The 19110-nt window shown below is 44.9% G+C and overlaps 1 protein-coding gene across 1 annotated transcript in view; it reads left to right on the forward strand.

Moving 5' to 3' along the window:
- SEMA3C (semaphorin 3C) overlaps positions 1-19110 on the forward strand; it is a 381732-nt gene that overhangs the window by 168196 nt on the left and 194426 nt on the right. Inside the window, exon 5 of the mRNA XM_060244661.1 lies at positions 14829-14948. Coding sequence (XP_060100644.1) covers positions 14829-14948 — 120 coding nt within the window. The remainder of the gene's footprint in view (positions 1-14828; positions 14949-19110) is intronic.

Consider the following 19110-nt stretch of genomic DNA (forward strand, 5'->3'; position numbering starts at 1 on the left):
TGAGGTCTGTGAGTGGGTGTGGCCTTTGGGGTAGTTATACCTGTCACTGAACTCCCTATTCAGAATTCCCTTGAACTTGTTATTTTTAGATGAATTACTTTTTTAAAAAAATTAGAAGGACCATTGAAGGTTATACCTAAATGCTATTTGAATGCCGATATAAAAAATAAAATACATTTTTTATTTATACCCCGCCCTCCCCGCCAAGGCAGGCTCAGGGCAGCTTACAAGACATGGCAAAAGCCATGTTAAAACAATAAAACAAGATAATACAGTTAAGTACAATTAACAATTAAGCATTTAAATAATCTAAAAACAGTCTAAAAGAATATAATTTAATAGTGCTACAATCTCAGTTGTATTAATGATGGTGTGATTTTTATTTTAGTATTTTTGTTCGATATGATTTTTAGTATTTTTGTTCGACATTGTTAAGGTTGTACACAAATCCTCAGTTAATTGTCAGTTTTTTGTCAGTTTTTTTCCACCCTCCAAAAACGTTTTATTCTAAAACAATTTAGGTTATAGCAGATTTTAGACAATTACAATAGAACAAAAAGTATTTCTCCTGGTAACAACAGTAATTTTTGTCTTATTTATCATAAACAGAGTTGTTCAATTGTGCTAGGAATTTCTTTTTTAGTAACCATAAACTCCATTATAAAAAACCAAATTGCAATGAAATTTGATGAAGATCGTTATGACTCAATATCTGACAAATTATTTGTGATTTTTGCTAATATATACATATCCCATAATTTCCTATACCAATGGTAGTTCTGCAGGCTTGATTGATTTTTTCATTGTTGGGCTATTACACTTTTAGCAGCAAATAATGAATTGCAATTGCTTCTGTTTGTAGTAATATATGGCATTGGGTTTTGTTTTTTTTTAGTTTTCCACCCATTTAGGAAGATATGATATGGGTAGGGTTGCAAATCCCTAGGTGGGCGCTGGGGATCCCCCAGTTTGGAAGACCTCCTCCTTCTTCAGGGTCATCAGAAAGCAGTGGGGGGGAGGGAAATATCTGCTTGGCACTCCATTATTCCCTATGGAGACCAATTCCCATAGGGTATGATGGATAATTGATTCATGGGTATCTGGGACTCTAGGGGGGACTGGGTTTTTTTAGTTAGAGGCACCAAATTTGCAGCATGGCATCTGATGCTTCTCCTCAAAACACCCTCCAAGTTTCAAAAAGGTTCGACTAAGGGGTTCAATTCTACGTGCCCCAAAAGAAGGTGCCCCTATCCTTCATTCTTTCCAATGGAGGGAAGACATTTCAAAGGTGTGTGGTCCCTTTAAATGTGATGGCCGGAACTTCCTTTGGAGGTAATTATGCTTTTCACACTCTTGCTGCTGACTCTACCTGTTGCACACACCATCAGTGCAATTCTCGCATAAAACCTTAATAGTGACCAGCCTAGCAAGTACCCCAGGCTGCTACCCTTATAGGTGAGTGCAATTGACAACACACCCCAGTGTCTCCTGGCTCCACCCTCAGGTTCCCAGATATTTCTTGAATTGGACCTGGCAACCCTAGATATGGGTCATGTTGAAGTAATTCCAGTTATATTTTTAATTTGGTTCAATATATCTTTCCAATACGTTTATAATTTTGGACACTTTATCCAACAGTGTATGTACATGCCAGGTTGTTTGCAGCCTTTCCAGCACAAGTGGTGCTGCAGTTGGAGCAAGATGTGACAGTTTTTGTAGGGTTAAATACCAAAATGATATAGCTTTAAAAGTTTGCTATCTTATGTCTGTTATATTGGAATTAAAAGGAGGAGTATTCCAGACTTAGTCTCATGTTTCCCACAAAGTTTATTCCATTTTTGTTGGAATGGTAATATCTTGCTGCTATCTAACTCATTCAAGGTGGTATAGATTTTAGAAATTAGATGTTTGGTCATAAGTTATGACTTGCCCAAATTTTGTTGATGGTTGTTTAGTTTTTTGTCAGTTTTTAAAAATATTTTGTATTTCATTATACCAGCATTGTTACTTTATTTGGTTTTCAACAGGAAACACATTTGTAATGCTCCCCCCACACCATCTCCGTGGGATGAAATCCTCAGAGTTTATACCCTTTACTGAAAGCAAGCAACCCTCCCAGCAAAATTTCAGTTTTATAGGTCAGGGCTCATTGTGCCTATTATTTTCAGCATTCTATTACCAAAGTTCTAGCGCTTACCTTTAAAGCCCTAAATAGTCTGAGACCATCATATCTATGGGACTACCTCTCCCTATATACCCCTCAGAGACCATTACATTCATCTGCTAACAACTTAGTAGTAATCCTTGGTCCCAAAGTGGTCCAGCTATCCTCAACCTTTTCGTCTCTGGCCTCAACCTGGTGGAATTCTTTGTCCAGAGAAACCTGGGCCTGGCAGGACTTGGTTCAGTTCTGCAAGGCCTGAAACTGAGATGTTCCATGGCACATGGATGAGGACAGTGATGGTTAGAGAGTTCAGCTGGTCTCCCTCTATCTCCCCCTTTCCTTGTTTTTCATTTCCTTTCCTCCATCTTGTTTTATTCCTTTTATTTTACTCCTTCCTGTCTTGATCTTACCCTCCTCCTTTTCCCTTGAGCTTGTTTTTTCATCTACTGTGTGGCCATCTCTATGCTGGCTGCTTCCCCAGTGGCCACCTTTGATGGATTGTTGGGATGTCATCTAATGTAGCAGATTGATTCTTAGGTTTTGTAATAATGGGTTTTTGAATTGGAATATGTTGATATGTTGATTTTATTGTATATATAACTGTTGAAAGCCCCCCTGAACCCTGCTTGGTGGGGAAAGGAGCAGGATATAGGCTGAGTAAATAAATACATTCTTCTTGGTGATTCCCACTAGAAGTAGAAAGGTAATTAAGGTGAGTAATTAGTTTTTTATTGTGTTGACAACTAGAGTTATTCCATATTTATTTGCTGCAAGACTTTTTACAGCTTTAAAAATAAACTGTGAAGCATTTACCTTTCATGGTAGCAAAGATAAGAAATGACAGTCATTAAAATTTTAATAACCCTGAAAACTGGTGGGGGGGGAGTTTGAGGTGGCTCCTAAAACTGGGGTGGGGGAAGTCAAGTCCTTGTCAACCAAGAAAGGAGATGGGCACAAATTTCTTTCTCTCTCTCTCTGAAGTATGAGTCCACCCATTCACATCTATAGTGCAGGTATACAAATGAGTCTACTTTAAGAACAAATATGAAGTTTGAAATTGACGGTGAGGGGAGCACAACCCTGTACCACCCCGTTATCTCACTTCATTTTGCTTTTAGCATTTTTCTCCTGGTAGTTGGCTTCTAGTAAAAGAGATGACTGGGAGAAAAAAAATGCTAAAATCAGCTGACTGAATTCAAGGTAAAGTTGTAGGGTGTAGGTTCCCTTGCCTCTAGAACTTCCCTTAGCCACTAGAACTTGCCACTCTCTGCTTTATGTATGCCTGAATTGGTGAATCCCTGCATAAGTAAAAAAAAGACCACCATATTTGGTATATGCCCACCTGCTTTGATAGGTACCCAAATACTAGTTAGAATCTTAGGGAGCAATCTTAAGCAGGTCTACTCATAAGTAATCAGGAAATATAACTAAAACATTTCCCTCTCTACCTAGGAGATAAGCACCTATAGCAACTGGGCAAAGAATGGAGTGCCCAGCAAACCAGCTCCATTTAGGGTTGCCAATCCCCAGGTGGGGGCAGGGGATCCCCTGGTTTGGAAGCCCTCCCCTGCTTCAAGGTCATCAGAAAGCGGAGGTGGGGAGGGAAACGTCTGCTGGGCACGCCATTATTCCCCATAGAGACCGATTCCCACAGAGTATAATGGAAAAGTGATTCACGGGTATCTGGGGCTTGGGGGGGGCTGTTTTTGAGGTAGAGGCACCAAATTTTCAGCATAGCATCCAATGCCTCTCCTCAAAACACCCGCCAAGTTTCAAAAATTTGGACCAGGGGTTCCAGTTCTATGAGCCCCAGAAGAAGGTGCCCCATATGTTATTTTTAATGGAGGGAAGGCATTTCAAGGGTGTGTGGTCCCTTTAAATGTGATGGCCAGAACTCCCTTTGGAGTTCAATTATGCTTATCCCAACCTTGCTCCTGGCTCCACCCCATTGTCTTCTGGCTCCACCCCCAAAGTCCCCAGATATTTCTTGAATTGGACTGAGCAACCCTAGCTCCATTTCTGTTTATATAGAAACCAGAAAATTATTTCCACTAGGAATAGTGCAAAGATTGGGAGAAGACAAATACTTTGCACAGAAATGCCTTCTTTTTAGTGGAACATCTGCTGATTCTTCTAGTTGGAACCTGTCTCAGAGCCAGCATAGTGTCCTGCAGAGTTGTCGAACTCATTTGTTACAAGGGCTGGATGTGACATAAATGGGGCTTTGTGTGGCTGGGCCATGCATATCATAAAATGTAATGCCAATTAGTGGAGATAAACTTAATAAGACAGACAAACATCATTAAATACATTTTTTTCACTTTAAATAGAAACCTGCTTAAAACATAATGTAACAATTATTGAATTAACAGTAATTAACAAAGATTCAGGTGAGGTAACTGTGTTGGTATGAAGCCGCTGAACAAATTTGAATCCAGTGGCACCTAAATTAAGACAAAGTTTTATTCACAGTAATCTTTTGTGTGCAAGCACACGTCATCAGATATCTTAAAGGTACCATTGCACCCAAATAATTAACAGGCATCTTCAAATATTTTGTATATTTAACACTCTTTGATTATTCTTCCCCTGTAGCAGCTCTGATCAGTTTGCCTGGCTCTTTTGGGTCAAACTTGCATTTTTGCATGCTGCCCACTTCCAGGTCCTGCACCCAGCTGTCTCCCTCCTCTCCTGCCACTGCAAGTTCTCCCCACCTTGGTGTGACTGGGAGACTACCCTTTGGCCCTTGGCTCCCTCCTCCAACAAACACTGCCTCAACTGAATGGCAACAGACCCCATGCCTAGTTCTCTACCCGCTGCAATTTCTTTCTCCCTTGGCATGGCCAGGAGGCTGCTTTCTGGCCCTTGGCTCCCCCCCCCCCCATGGTCGAGTGGCAACAGGCCACACAGCTGTTTATCTCCCCATCTCTGCAAGATCTTTCTTGCTCAGCATGGCTGGGAGACTGGTCTCTGGCTCTTGGCTTCCTCACCTTTAACAAGCACTGCCACGGTCAAGCAGCAACAGGCCCTGCACCTGGTTCTCTCCCAGTCACTACAAGTTATTTCCTCCTTTGTGTAGTTCTTGGCTCTTCGCTTCCCACAAGCACTGCTGTGGCTGAGCACCAATAGGTCCCAGGCCTGTTTCTCTCCCCAGCACTGCAAGTTCTTTCCTCCTCAGCAAGGCTGGGCAGCAACTCTCTGGCCCTTGGCTACCCCCCTCCAACAAGCACTGGCGTGGCTGAGTAGCACAGGCCATGCACCCAATTCTCTCCCCACTGCCCCCATCCAAGGGCTTACTCAGGGAGGCCAGCCTCCACAGGGGACTCAGGGACACAGAGATCATTTCTCCTCGAGTAATAATGCAGCCCAGCCAGAAGGGTTGCAAAGAAGAGGAAGCAGCTAATAATAGCCAATCAGAAAAGACCATTAGAATCACATGGAGCCACCAATCACATGAGGCAGCCTTCAGCTGAAGCAGAAGGACATAACAGGGGGATCTGAACTGTGGAAGAGCTGCAGAGAGCACAGCCAAGCCCAAATTGGTGGGGGGAAGCACAGGGGTTGTTTTACCCGCAGGCTGAATTGAGGGTCTTGTTGGGCCAGTTCTGGCCCACAGACGGTATGTTTGACCCTCTGGTGTAGTGGTTAAGAGTAGCAAACTCTAATCTGGAGAACCAGGTTTGATTCCTCACTCTTTCAAATGATACCTGCTGTGTGATGTTGAGCCAATCAAAGTTATCTAGGAACTCTCTCAGCTGCACTTACCTCACAAGGTGTCTGTTGTGTGGAAAGAAAGGGAAATGTGATCGTAAGCCATTTTGAGCCACTTAAGGTAGGAAAAAAATGAGTATAAAAACCTTCTTCTTCAGTTAGATGGTTCTTTGTCATTCTTGCTCTTTACTGCTCCTCGCATAATCTTTGTCTTATGTCACTGTGATAGACAGCAAGACACCAGGACAGGTCATTTCAAAAGATTTTTAGCAATCAGACTTATGATATTAAAGAACAGATTGAATTTGGTTTTAATGCACAACTGTATTTGTTTTTTTGTTTTTATTATACTGGTGTTATGTATGTTGCTTTTAAACATGATGGGGCCTTATTGCTTAAAAGCAAAAAAGAAAATAAAAGAATTACCAAGCTATACATTGTGGCAAAACAAGTTAAGATATCCAGCATGAGGAAGGAGAAAAAGGGACGTCCCTCGTGTCAAATCAAGATTTGATGAGGAGATAAGTCCCGCCTTCCTGGCTCCCCCCTCCCACCTGGGACTGTCAGAGGTGGAGCCATCCCCCTGCGGGCTGGAGAGTGCATTTTGGGAAGGTGGAGGCAATATGGCTACTGTTTTTTTCATAGGGAAAACTGTGGTGCAAACTGTATTTTTGTGGGTTGTGCATTTGTACAGGGGGGAATTGGAAAATGCAAAGGTTTATTATACAGGGAAAATGCTTGGGTGCAGACTTGTGGTTTTGAAATATTTTTGCAGTACTATTTGAAAAGGAAGGAGCTGAAATCACAAATGCCTGGCTTACAGCAGTCATGATGAGCAGTTCTCCCACAAGGAACAGTACCCTTTTTAAAAAGTAAAGCAGGTGCATGTTTTTCTGTGGGAGAGTTCTCTTTTTGCAAGGAACAGACACCATTTATTTTTTAAAGCCTGGACAAAAGCTGAGAGAGACAGCTTTTTACTAAGAAATCCCCCCCACACTTCCCACTGCAAGTCACAAACAGCAAAGTCTAATCATGCAAGCCCCCAGCAAGCAGACACAGAGCCCTTGTAAGGATCAGTCTTCTTTTAAAAGTTTAAGCCAATCCTCCCCTCCCCTCCCCTTTATTTATTTATTTATTCGATTTATATCCCACCCTACCCCACCAAGGCGGGCTCAGGGCGGCTTACAATTCCAAAAGCTAACAAAATCAGTTTAAAATACTTTAATAATTATACAATAAAATATATAAAATACATTAAAAAAAAGCTCAGCAGGAGAGAGTTTACAACATGCAGTCTTCTAAACAGAGTTTGAATCACCTTTAAAACAACTGTAAGGACAGTTGTTTCTCCTTCCTAAAAAGAGAGGGAGAGAGGTTCCCTTTGCCCCATCCATCCAGCCATAGAATGCTACAGACACATTTTTTAAAAAATGCAGTTTAATCAGTTACAGAGAGAGAGAGATTGCATGCTCCTTTCCTAAAAGCTGATAAACTCACCAACCACTGCTTTTAAAAAACAAAAACAGCTTTTAAAACACAGCTGAATTTTCCCACCCTGAGATGTGTATTGACAGGCAGGCAGGGAGCTACTGACTCAGTTGAACAGCACGCTGCTGCTAGGGGTGGGACTGGAAAACTGAGATCCAATCAACGTAGTTCACCAGATGGAATTTACTCACATCTAACAACTGGAAAGAAGGTTCTAGCCAATGGCAACACATGGTGTCACATGATCCTTTTCACCCTACGGGAGCTTACCCTTCAGCCTGCATTTTTCTTGCATAGAACCCTGCCCCCCCCCCCCCCGCTTGCTGCCATCTCTGACTTGTTAAAATAAAACACACAAGTTTTATAAATAATATTAATAAGACATTGGACTTATATTCTGCCCACCACACAGAGTCTCAGAGCGGCTCACAGTCTCCTTTAGCTCCCTCCCCCACAACAAAGTTTTAATCATAGGATCTGTTTATCCTCAAACAAGTGACAGCACAAACTCACAGGTTTTTTGAGTAAAACACTCTATTAGCAGCAAGTTTCTCCTTAGCAAAGTTTTTTTCCTGTAATGAATAAGCAACTTCCACCATGTTACCCTTAAGAAATTATTGATTTCATTGTTTTTACTATATATATATATATATATATATGACAGCCTGAAAATCACTAAAGGTTAAGACACAGTACAGCTTTATGTACCTAAACTAATTCATTCAACGGGTTCATGTTGCAGCTAAAATGATTTTTAAAGCCATCCCTACTTCCAGAGCAGCTTCTAACACACCAACTTTGAAGCAGGTCCAGTTTTTGCCAATTAAATAATTAGAAACAGAATGAGGCTCCAAAATTTATTTTACTACCTCAGAAATAAGTGCAAATGTAAAACATTTGCCGATGTGTTGCTGTCTTTTACCATTGTAAAGTGGGGTTTTGAGTGAACCAGGGAGTTTGTGAATTATTGCATTAATAATTTTTAAAATTTCTATACCTTGCAAACCTTGTGGTCTCCAGCCTTTATACAAGCGTGGCTCATCCTTCTAAGCCGAGCTGCGCTGTGCTTAGACCTCGGAAGGGCGGAGATACCTGATCAATCTTCGGGTAACTTCGTCTATCTGGACTTGCCCCAAAGGAGCCACAAGATTTCTATCTGGTTTTCCCCTTGGCTGTTGAGAGGCTGTGCAGCTACAGCCTCACTTTCTTTCGACTTGTAACTTAAAATTCTGGAGCACCTCCCCATGGCTGCCATACCACAACAAACTTCAGAACTCTTATGTCCACACCTCTTACGTCACTATTGGGGATTCTTTGCTCTGTTTGAGGACCAAATCCCTAATTTTTCTCCTGGCGAAACTGACATGCACTTCCCTTGCTGGCGCTTTTTTCCGTGCAAATGCAGAAGAGAGGCATATCTCATATTTAACTGCTCCTCCGGCAGCAGTTCAGTCAAAGCCTCTGACATTATCTTGACAATATCTTCTGATTTGTCTTCTGGAATGTTTTGAAATCTCAGCAAATAGGCTGCTCTCTCCATTTCAAGTTGAAGGGTCCTAGCTTCCACCATGTTATGTTTTTCCCCTCAATTTTCCACTTTGATATCTGTCTTCCCCACCTTTATATCTAAAACTTTCATCAGCTTATTAGTTTCAGATGTTTGCTGCTTACATTCTTCTACTTCACCTTTTACATTTTGCATTTGTTCTCCTAAAGTTACTACTTTATCAGTCAAATCTGACATAGCCTTCATCAATGTCAATTGTAAGCCTTTAATTTCTTCCTGTAAATTAGGAGTGGTCAATTTGGCAGGGTCAGTTTGAACATTTGGAGATGGCATAGTACCTCTTTTATTCATTATGGCAAAGATCAGCAATTCAATATGCACAGGAAAAACAGAAAAAAATAGAAGCTTCAAGAGCCACACAGTATCTTCTTATGATGATAATTTTTTGAAGAGAAAAATTCCCTCAATGCAAAAAATTGTTTACAACTTTGTTATGGAACACAGCGTATTGTCACAATCAACAATATCCACTTAAAGCAAACGGAGTTCACAATTCAACAGTATTTACCCTCCAATAGGCTGCAAGCCAATAAGCTACAAACCCAAACAGACCAACCACAAATATAAGATATTAAAACCTACAGATGTTGTTAGGCAGCCAAACTTAAAGAGGAACAAAAAGAAGTCTTTTATACAGACTAGACCAAGCAGAAATCAGTCTCACCCACAGGATCCACCTTTAAACGAGTTCAACTCCATCAGGGTGGCAAAGGTACTGAATTGCAAAAAATCCAAGTTATATCAACCAGTAGGGATCCATCCGCCTTTGTGTAGGCTGCGCCAGAAGTCCTATGGCTTTTGCCTTATATTCAAGTCTTATAATTCTTGTAATCCTTGGATAAGAAAATGGATAAAACTGTAATCCACAGCAAGAACGTCAGTATTTCCAATAGAGCAGCTCAATAGAGAACGATGCAACTGACAGAGATTAACACAGCCAGTCGACAAATGCACATGTACCCATCTTCAGAAAGGGAAGAGCTGTGCGCACCCTAAGAACTCCTCCCTCACACTTTTCTAATAATTCTTTAACTTCTTGGAGAGTGCACAGGAAACCAACATGGGGGAACTTCATCAAATTGTCTGAAGCCAGCGACGGATATGTTTGAAAGCTGAGAGAGTCGGGGCAGAAAGGGGGAGGAGACCCCCCCCTTCCCCCTTTTCTATGACTGTTTCAGTTTCTTCCCCTTAATGAAGAGTATCCTCTTTAAATTAGAGATTCCATAAGCAAAGTATAAGTTGGGAGGTTCAGTCTTATAAAAATGAGAAGTTTAGGTTGGAAAGATGCAGATCAGCAAGTAACAGAAAAGCAAATCAGGAATCGCCTCTAGTCCAAAATGGTGATTTGAGTGACGGAGCTTCATGGCAACTGGAGACTTGAGGACTGAACCGCCGTTCGATCCACTGTCTCCAGCCATCTGCTGAGGGGTCTTTGCCAAGAACTCCCCTTTGGTCCCCTGGGTCAATCACCTGATTCAGGACCATTCGCTGGAGTGACCGCCACGAACGTGTCCTGCAGTGAGGCGCCAATCCTGGAAGTCCAAACTTCTTTTTCTGCAATGGAGGTGGGAACTATGTTCCATGTTCTGTTCAAGTTCTTAGCCTTAAAGTCATTCTTATTATCCTTTACAAAGTAGCCATAAGAATTATCTTGGTAAATGAAAACATTGACCATCTTCTTTTATCTTTTCTGCAAAAAATTAACATTCCTTGGTGTGTGGCTGGTGTGGCTCTCTATTGAGAGCTCGGCCAACCTTCACTTGAGGCAAGGGCTTGGTTACAAGTCTTTAGACGGTTCATCATGTCATATATGAATGTCCACCTGGCATTCCTGAAAGCAGACTCTTATAGGTAAATGTGGTTTAAGACTGTTTTTGAGACACTGTTGACTCTTGATATTAACCTGGACACTTTCCAGTCTATGGACTTCATGCAGCATTTGCTTTGGTGAGAAATTGTATAAAATGAATTGATCACCAAAGTTATGCCTTTGGAGCGTGCTACATCTTTGCATCCCAATTTTTTTGTTGTCCTTCCAAAGCCTGTTAAGGGTGTTCATCCTAGCCAGACTAAATGTTACTCCTTAGCAGTTATAAATAGGGATGGGCACAAACTGGGAGAATGCAGTTCAGTTTGGTTTGTGGTTTTAGGTGTCCTTTGTATGCTAATTTTAGGATACATTATATTTTACCACTTGGAATGACTGTTGTGGGAGACATATAATAGGCTTTAGAAAGAGGCGAGGGTCGATGAATGTGCAGTTGGCAGGCAAGATAAAGACATAGTTAGTGGAACAAAGTTAGATTCCAGTGGCATGTTTGAGACCAAGAAAACATTTTCAAGGTATGAGGTTTTGTAGGCAAGCACAGTTCTTCAGATACAAAGGTGCCAGTGGACTGTAAGCGTGTGAAGTAGCATGTGTGCACCTAGAAGTTCATACATTCAGTAAAGTGTTAGCGGTGGTTGTATTGCTGCAGACCAACACCACTACCCATCTCCCTCTACCCTAGCAAGACCCACCTTTTTTGATAGAATGCTTGGTAGGACTGAAGATAGGAAAGGTTGAATAGCAGTGGCTTAGAGGATGGAAACCAAGTATGTTTGGAGTGCCTGTATATAGGCATGTATGTGAAACACCAATGAAGAGATCCAGTTCTTCAGTGGACCCAGTTATCACAAAGGGATTGATTGTTAAGCAAGAAGGGACACTGTGTTTCTTTAAGGAGACACTGTTCTGGTCTATTGTGATGGCTGGCTGCTGGTCCTGTTGGGGAGGGTCAGTGGGATGATGTTGCTGGGTGCCAAGAACTTCAGGCATCAGTATACCATAGCAGCTCCCCCCTCCCTGTGCAAAACAATGGTGATGTCAGGGGTGTGGCCTAATATGCAGATGAGTTCCTGCTGAGCTTTTTCTACCCAAAAAGCACTGCTGACAGGAATCCAGAAAGAACTCTAGGGCTGATATCAGACTGATAACTGACGGGCATTCTGGGGTGGCTTGGAGGCGTCCCAAATCAGGACTGCCTAAAACGAGCCACCCCAGAGCCTCCTCACACTCACCCACATGCCATTTGTCTCCAGTCCGCATGGCTGCCGGGCACCTCTGCACAGGAAGGTGACCCGGAAGCCGGATTCCTCTATTTTCCCGGGGGGGGGGCAAGCGCTGATGCGCTTGAGCACTCCAGCGCTCTGATTGGGTCCTACCAAAAAACCCTCCAACAACCCAGAAACAGCTTGGAGTGGCTTGGCAGCTCAACACCGCCAAGCCACCTCACTTGCGCCCTTCCCCTTCCAGTCGGCAGGGAGGCAACTGACGGCTGACTTAAAACTTTGCTACCACTTTCACAGTGGGAGCTTTTTGAGCTGGGTGGAGCGGCCAGAAGGACGGGGTGAGTGCAGGCTGGAGATGCCCGGCAGATGTTTGAGTGTGGAGGGATTATTTGGACCGACTTCAGAGACGTCTTTGAGTCGGCCCAAAGTGCTGGTCTGTAATCAGCCTAGCAGTCACAAAAAATGTTTTACTCTTTTTGTCTATTGGGTGATAAGCAATTAACAACTTTTCACTGTTTAAGATCAATGTATCATAGACCTTTTATTGGCTAAAAAGAGAGTAAAGGAAATTAGCAGGGCTTTTTTGTAGAAAAAGCCCAGGAGGAACTTATTTGCATATAAGACCACATCCTCTGTCACCAAGCCAGCCAGAACTGTGTTCCTGTGCGTTCCTGCTCAAAAAAAATTTCTGGAAATTAGCAAGGTAATGATTTTACCACAGAAATAAGATATAACTTGAGAACAGCTTTGAACAGGAGAAGTTCCACATTTTTGATCTCTAAAGGCCAAAATGAGCTTGATCCTGGGAGATCATCACAGCCATTTGTAAAGTGATGTAGCCACACAGAGTTCTGGTTTGGACTGGAACTACATAATAGGGTGAGAAAGAACTTAAGGGTTGTCTAACCTGTTTTGATTATATGACGGTCACTCCAGTGTGCTGTGCTCCTAATCTGGATTGAGACATTGTGCAGAGGCAGCCGTTTTAAAAACATCCAGAAGATTCCTCCACAAATCTCAGTGTCATTTCTGCTTGGCTCTAAGTCAGCCTGAAAATTATGTTGTGTAACATTTCTTCAGCAATGTACCACAGTGATCCAACAAGATTTTAATGCTGTCTGAGTTTTAGATTGGAAGTGGGGAACATGTTAAAAAAGAGAAGCATATTGCCTATACAAATAAGTATTCAGTTCGTAGCAATACTTTATAGTTAGTATGATCTAGATATTTTATACAAAGAGACAACTTTCTTTCCTATAATGAGCGCAGTAATAGCTTTACACTTAAGGATCTTTTCAAGAGCCATGAAGGAGTTAGAAAAGATCCTCATGTATCATGGATCAACTGCCGGAAGAGGTGCGGGCCCTACGGGATCTTAGCCAGTTCCGTAGGGCCTGCAAAACTGCCCTCTTCCAGCTAGCTTTTTAAGACGGAACTCCTGATAATATCAATAACACCGAGCCATCTTATACATAATTTGATTGTCCCATAATGTCATACTGTCTTATTGGTTTTACTGTTTAAATTATTAATTATATCATATACTGTTTTATTGTATCATGGTTTTACCATGTCTTGTTAGCCACCCTGAGCCTGCCTAGGCGGGGAGGGTGGGGTATAAATAAAAGTTTATTATTATTATGTATAAAGATGTGTTGCTGGTGATCAAGATCAAGTTAATTCAAGTTATAGTATTCCCCATTATTATGCATGAGTGTGAAAGTTGGTCAGTGAAGGAAGCTGTCAGGAAGAAAGTTGATTCCTTTAAAATGTGGTGTTGGAGGAGAATTGTACAGATAGAAGTTAAAGTAACTCAACTGAAGCTATTGTATTTTGGTCATATTATGAGAAGGCAAGAGTCAATGAAAAGATAATAATGCTAGGAAAAGTTGAAGGCAGCAGCAAAAGAGGGAGACCCAACATGAGATGGAGTGACTCAGTTAAGGAAGCCACAGTATTGCTTGCTGCCCCCACCCATGATTTGATGACAAAGCCAAGGTGTAAAAGGGGAGAAGTTTTCTAAAGGGATGTTATAATGACCAAGTCTTGCTGACTTTCTTGGCTTCCCTACCACAAGATAATGTGTGGAAGCCTTATGTGGAAGCAATCAGTGGCCAGATGGTAGCCAGAACGATGGTAGCCAACCTTTCTGGCAAGTATGAAGCAATAGATACATCTTCACCTTTTCAACGTGCACTTCTTGTGTGAAGGAATACAGAAATCCATGTGCAGAATGTGACTTCCAGAGTGGTTGTGAAGGTCACATGTTTCATCTTGGGGAAGCTTGCCAATTCACACTTGGTACATTACACTGCAAGTTACTTTCATTTCTGCAACGAAGCAGTTTAGTATATGCACTGAAATACATGGGAAAGTCTCAAGAACACTTCTGATCATACTGTGGTGATGCCATTAAAAACAGTAGAGTAAAAGAAAACATATTTTAGCCAGTGTTGAAACTGGAACAAACACCACCAAACACTATCATGCATTCATGATAGAGAGCCAGTTTGGTGTAGTGGTTAAGTGTGCAGACTCTTATCTGGGAGAACCAGGTTTGATTCCTGACTCCTCCACTTGCACCTGCTGGAATGGCGTTGGGTCAGCCATGGCTCTGGCAGAGGTTGTCCTTGAAAGGGCAGCTTCTGTGAGAGCTCTCTCAGCCCCACCCACCTCACAGGTTGTCTGTTGGGGGAGAAAGATAAAGGAGACTCTGAGACTCTGAGAAAGATAAAGGCTGCTCTGAGACTCTGAAATTCAGAGTGAAGAGTGGGATATAAATCCAATATCTTCTTCTTCTTCTTTGTGTGTGGATCCATCAACTTTTCATTTGCTCTCTTTCTATAGCATGGCTGTGGCAATTTTGTGCGTGTGATCCAGACCTTCAACCGCACTCACCTATATATTTGTGGGAGTGGAGCATTCAGCCCTGTGTGTGCCTATCTCAACAGAGGGCGAAGGTCTGAGGTAAGTGGTTTATTTTGAATATAAGGAGGCAGTTCTTTTTCTTCTATTACTTTCCAGAAGCATGTTTATTACAGATGTCAGAATTACTTCATGCAGGTTTCCAAAGTGTATTCTCACATACAGCCTGTATGCTGTAGTGGTTGGACTAGGAACAAGTAGGCTGTGGTACAATTCCTCATTCAGCCATGAAGTTCATGGAGTGACCTTAAGCCAGTCTCTCTCTTTCTCAGCCTAACCTACCTTTACAGGTTTATAAGCCCTCATTGAGAAAGTGTGGATTAAAATGTATTGGTGGATAGGCAGACAAGTAATTTATCATATCTTTTTGAACTTCATCAAGAAGTAAAGAGCTGCTTTGTGACCCCGTCGGGGAGAAAGGCAGAATATAAATGAAGCAAATCAATAAATAAAGGGAGGGAAGGGTTGGAGGTGGGGTGGCTCTGTATGTCAGAGAGGATATATGGTCCAGTAAGACTGAGGTCAGAGAATTAGATTCACTTTTAGAAATGCTTTGGGTTGAAATAGAGGGCCCAAAAGGAAATTTAACTATGGGAGTTTGTTATCGCCCACCAAATCAAAAGAGAGAGGATGATTATAATATGATGGAAGGCTTAAAGATAGCAGCTAAACGTAAAAAACTGTGTCATAATGGGTGATTTTAACTACCCGCAGATTGATTGGGCCGCCCCCCGTTCCTACTCGAATAAGGACTTCATGCTATGTGCAGAAATCACATTTATTGATGTGGCTGCAGGGCTGCAGAGGGCCTGTCGCGCGGAGCCCTCGCAGAAGCCGCCGGCATCTGGGGTGGGCAGTGGTGGCCACCCGAGGGGCGCACCTGTGGGGCGGCCGGTCCATGGTCGGGGTGGGTGTGCCGTCCTGAATGCCGATCCCGACAGCGGCCACGCGCTGTATCTCCCTGTCCACCTCGCCAGGGGGGCAGCACCTTGGGAGTGGCAGGAGCAGCCCCTTCGGCGGCAACCAGAGACTGGTCGATATTGCCAAACAGACGCTCCACCTTCGCACCCCACTCCTGTGACTGCCTCGCCATGGCCAGGAGACTGGACAGGTGACCTATGGCCGCGGACACGGTCCTCTCCATTCCCGCCATCCAGCATTGTCCCTCCAACCTTTATACACACACACACACATATATATGTGTGTGTGTAAAAAAAATTTGGCAACTGTGTGACACAGAGTGTTGGACTGGATGGGCCATTGGCCTGATCCAATATGGCTTCTCTTATGTTCTTTCCCACTCTATGACTGCCCACATGGAGGACAGGGTGGCGGAGAGCTGGCCGTGGTCCCCGAGCCCTGGGTCTCGGTTCCCCGCCACCTGCTATAACAGCGCCAGCCTCATGGTCCCACTGGATCGCTTTTAGATGCGGCTTATGGCTATCCCAGCCCCTCTTTCTCCTCAGTTCTTCCTTTTAAAACTTTTACCTCAGGACTATAGAACTAAAGGGGTGGGTATGATATGGATTTCTCTGTACAAGTCTCTTCGGGGGTTTTGCTTTCAGATGGAAATATATATTCACTTTGTAGGGTACCACAGCAGTTTGGACAGTTTTCCCAAATTATAGGCACCAGAGAACTTTAACGTAAACCACAGATATTTATTATAACACAAAGACTTAAACTGGGGATATGGGACATATTTACATGGGCTATAAAGTATCTCACACAGTTAACAAGGTGCTCAGTTGTTTCAGGCTTTCTAATATATCTTTTTCTTTCTCTTAGGTCTCTCAGGTTTTCAGTTCACATATAATACACTCTCCAACACTAGCAAAGGCTGGCCTCTTGGGTATGATGTGCCAAGTCTCTCCAGTCGACTGGAGCCTCTACTCCCAGCCCTTCAGACTCTTAGACCCACATCTGTTTCCTCAACCACCTCTCTAGTTTTTAAGAGTCGTGTATATGTGTCTGTGACCATTCAGGTCTTCACCGTGACTCTCTTTCTTAGTCACACACAGCTCCTTGCTGTTTTAATAGAGCTAGCAGTGAGCTTTGCTTCTCTCCTCAGCCACTGTCTCAGCTCCCTCAAAGACCAACTCTCTCAGACTCTGTCAGGCATGAACTCTCTCCGGCTCTGTCAGGCACTAACTGCCTCAGACTCTGTCAGACCCTGACTGCCTCAGCCGTTAGCCCCTCTGGCCCCCACCCTCAGGTCACCTGATGCAGGCTCTATGTGTCCTTGGTTTACTTTGGTTTTCTGTTAACCCATACCTTACCGTCATACCTGTGCAGCCTTCGGCATCGTTTTGCCTTTCGGATCCTCCAGCGGTTTTCTCTGGTGAGGGGCCGGGGCAGGGGCCCCGTCAGACACCCGCAGTCAAGTCTGCCATGGCCGGGCCTCCCGGATTCCCTGGCCCCAGGGCATTGGGCGGCGATGTGGGCAGATCCAGGGTTCGCAGCATGAAGGAGGCAGCTAGGGCCGACCATCTCCGTGGGGATGCCTATCATAGGTTCTCCACCACGTCGGCCGTCAGGGTCACAGTGTGGCTGCCTGCAGGACGGAACAGGGGTCAGATGCTGGCACAGACGGCCACTCACAGATGTCCCACACCCCATGCTCATTGCCGCACCTGGAGGGGACTTAGGCTGCTCATCATCTGTGGACAGACGGAGGCCACCCACTGCGGCATCCATGATCTCCTCACTGGATGTGTCCTCCCCCGGACTCGGCACCTCCTGATGGCTGTCTGGATGCTCGGGGGTGGCAGGGGGCACTAGACGTGCCGACCTCCCATCGCGCAGGTGCTGGGTGGACAGCTCCAGTCCTCGCCTGGTTCGCTGGAGTGGCCGCCCACCTCTGAGTCCGCAGTGGAGCTTGCGCCAGTCTGCAAGGAGTTCTGGGAGTCACCTGAGGGGGGGAGGGTGTCACCATCAGATTGTGGCAATCCCACTGTGGCAAGGAGGGGCGGGGGGTGCCAACCTACCATGGATCACCTCAATGCCATGGCCTGCTACAGCCACCGGGTGGATGAGGGGTCCCATGAGTGCTTCAGAGCCGGACAGCGCCCGGGCCACTGCCTCCTCATAGGTCGAGCCCTCAGCGATGAGACACCAGACCCGCTTCTTGGTAGGGCTGAATGAGGCGTTCCACCGCTTCAGGGTGGACTGCTCTGTGCGGGGGACCTGGCTCATGGCAGACACTCACTCCACCACCATACGCCAGAAACCCCGGTACTGGGAGTTCGCCCCCCCCCCCCCGGCTCTTGTGCCAGCGAGTGCCACTCAGAGCCACTCAACCAAAGAGGAGTGCCTTTTCTGCCTCAGTTCAGTTCAGCGGGCAGTGACTCTCGGCTGATGCAGCTCTGTCTGCCACCATTCCTCCTACGGCCAGTGGAATGCGGGGGCTGGTGACCACAGCTGGGTGATAGTTCACTCTCTCACACCACCCCACCCAGGTTTCCCATGGTACACCAGCAGGGAATCTGGTGGCCTCGGCTGCCCCACGGCCCTGCTTGGCCAGGGCCCTGCAGAGCTCCAGTGGTGTCTGGAAGCAGTGGTGGAGTGTGCCAGGGCAGCTGCCAGGCCACCGCAGAGTGCTCCACATCGCGCAAACCATGGGGGCCCATGACAGTTGGTGCCCCCTTATCCCACCGTGGGAGCCCCCCCGGGTGCAGACGCTGCACATCCTCCCCGTTCTCTATGTGTGGGTTGCGCAGAGGCTGTGCAGACGTCATTGGGCATGCAGGTACCGGGAGCGCCTGAGCACTTTGCATCTCGAGGACATCACCTGTCTGGACTGCTTCTGCTTGGACCGTGCCACCATCTAGGACCTGTGCGATCAGCTCAGGGCAAGCTTCTGCAGCCAGGTGTCCGGCCCCCGATCCATCCCCATCTTGCAGCATATCCTCATCTCCCTACAATTCCTGGTGACTGGCTCCTTCCAGGGCATGGTGGCCAAGGTCCTGGAGATCTCCCAGTCATCGGCCAGCCGCTGCCTCCACTCCTTCCTGGACACCATGCTTCAGTCACCTCCAGCAGCATGTGTGGTTCCCCACAGATGAGGAGGAGCTGCGGACTGCCAGAGCTGGCTTCTCAGCAGCTCCGGGGTTCCCCATTGTTGTGGGGCCTGTGGACTGCACGCATGTCACCCTAGTGGCCCTGTGGGAGGATCCCATGGTGTACTGGAACAGGCACCACTTTT

The sequence above is a fragment of the Heteronotia binoei genome, chromosome 8 (genome assembly GCF_032191835.1).
Source record: "Heteronotia binoei isolate CCM8104 ecotype False Entrance Well chromosome 8, APGP_CSIRO_Hbin_v1, whole genome shotgun sequence".
Classification (NCBI taxonomy): domain Eukaryota; kingdom Metazoa; phylum Chordata; class Lepidosauria; order Squamata; family Gekkonidae; genus Heteronotia; species Heteronotia binoei.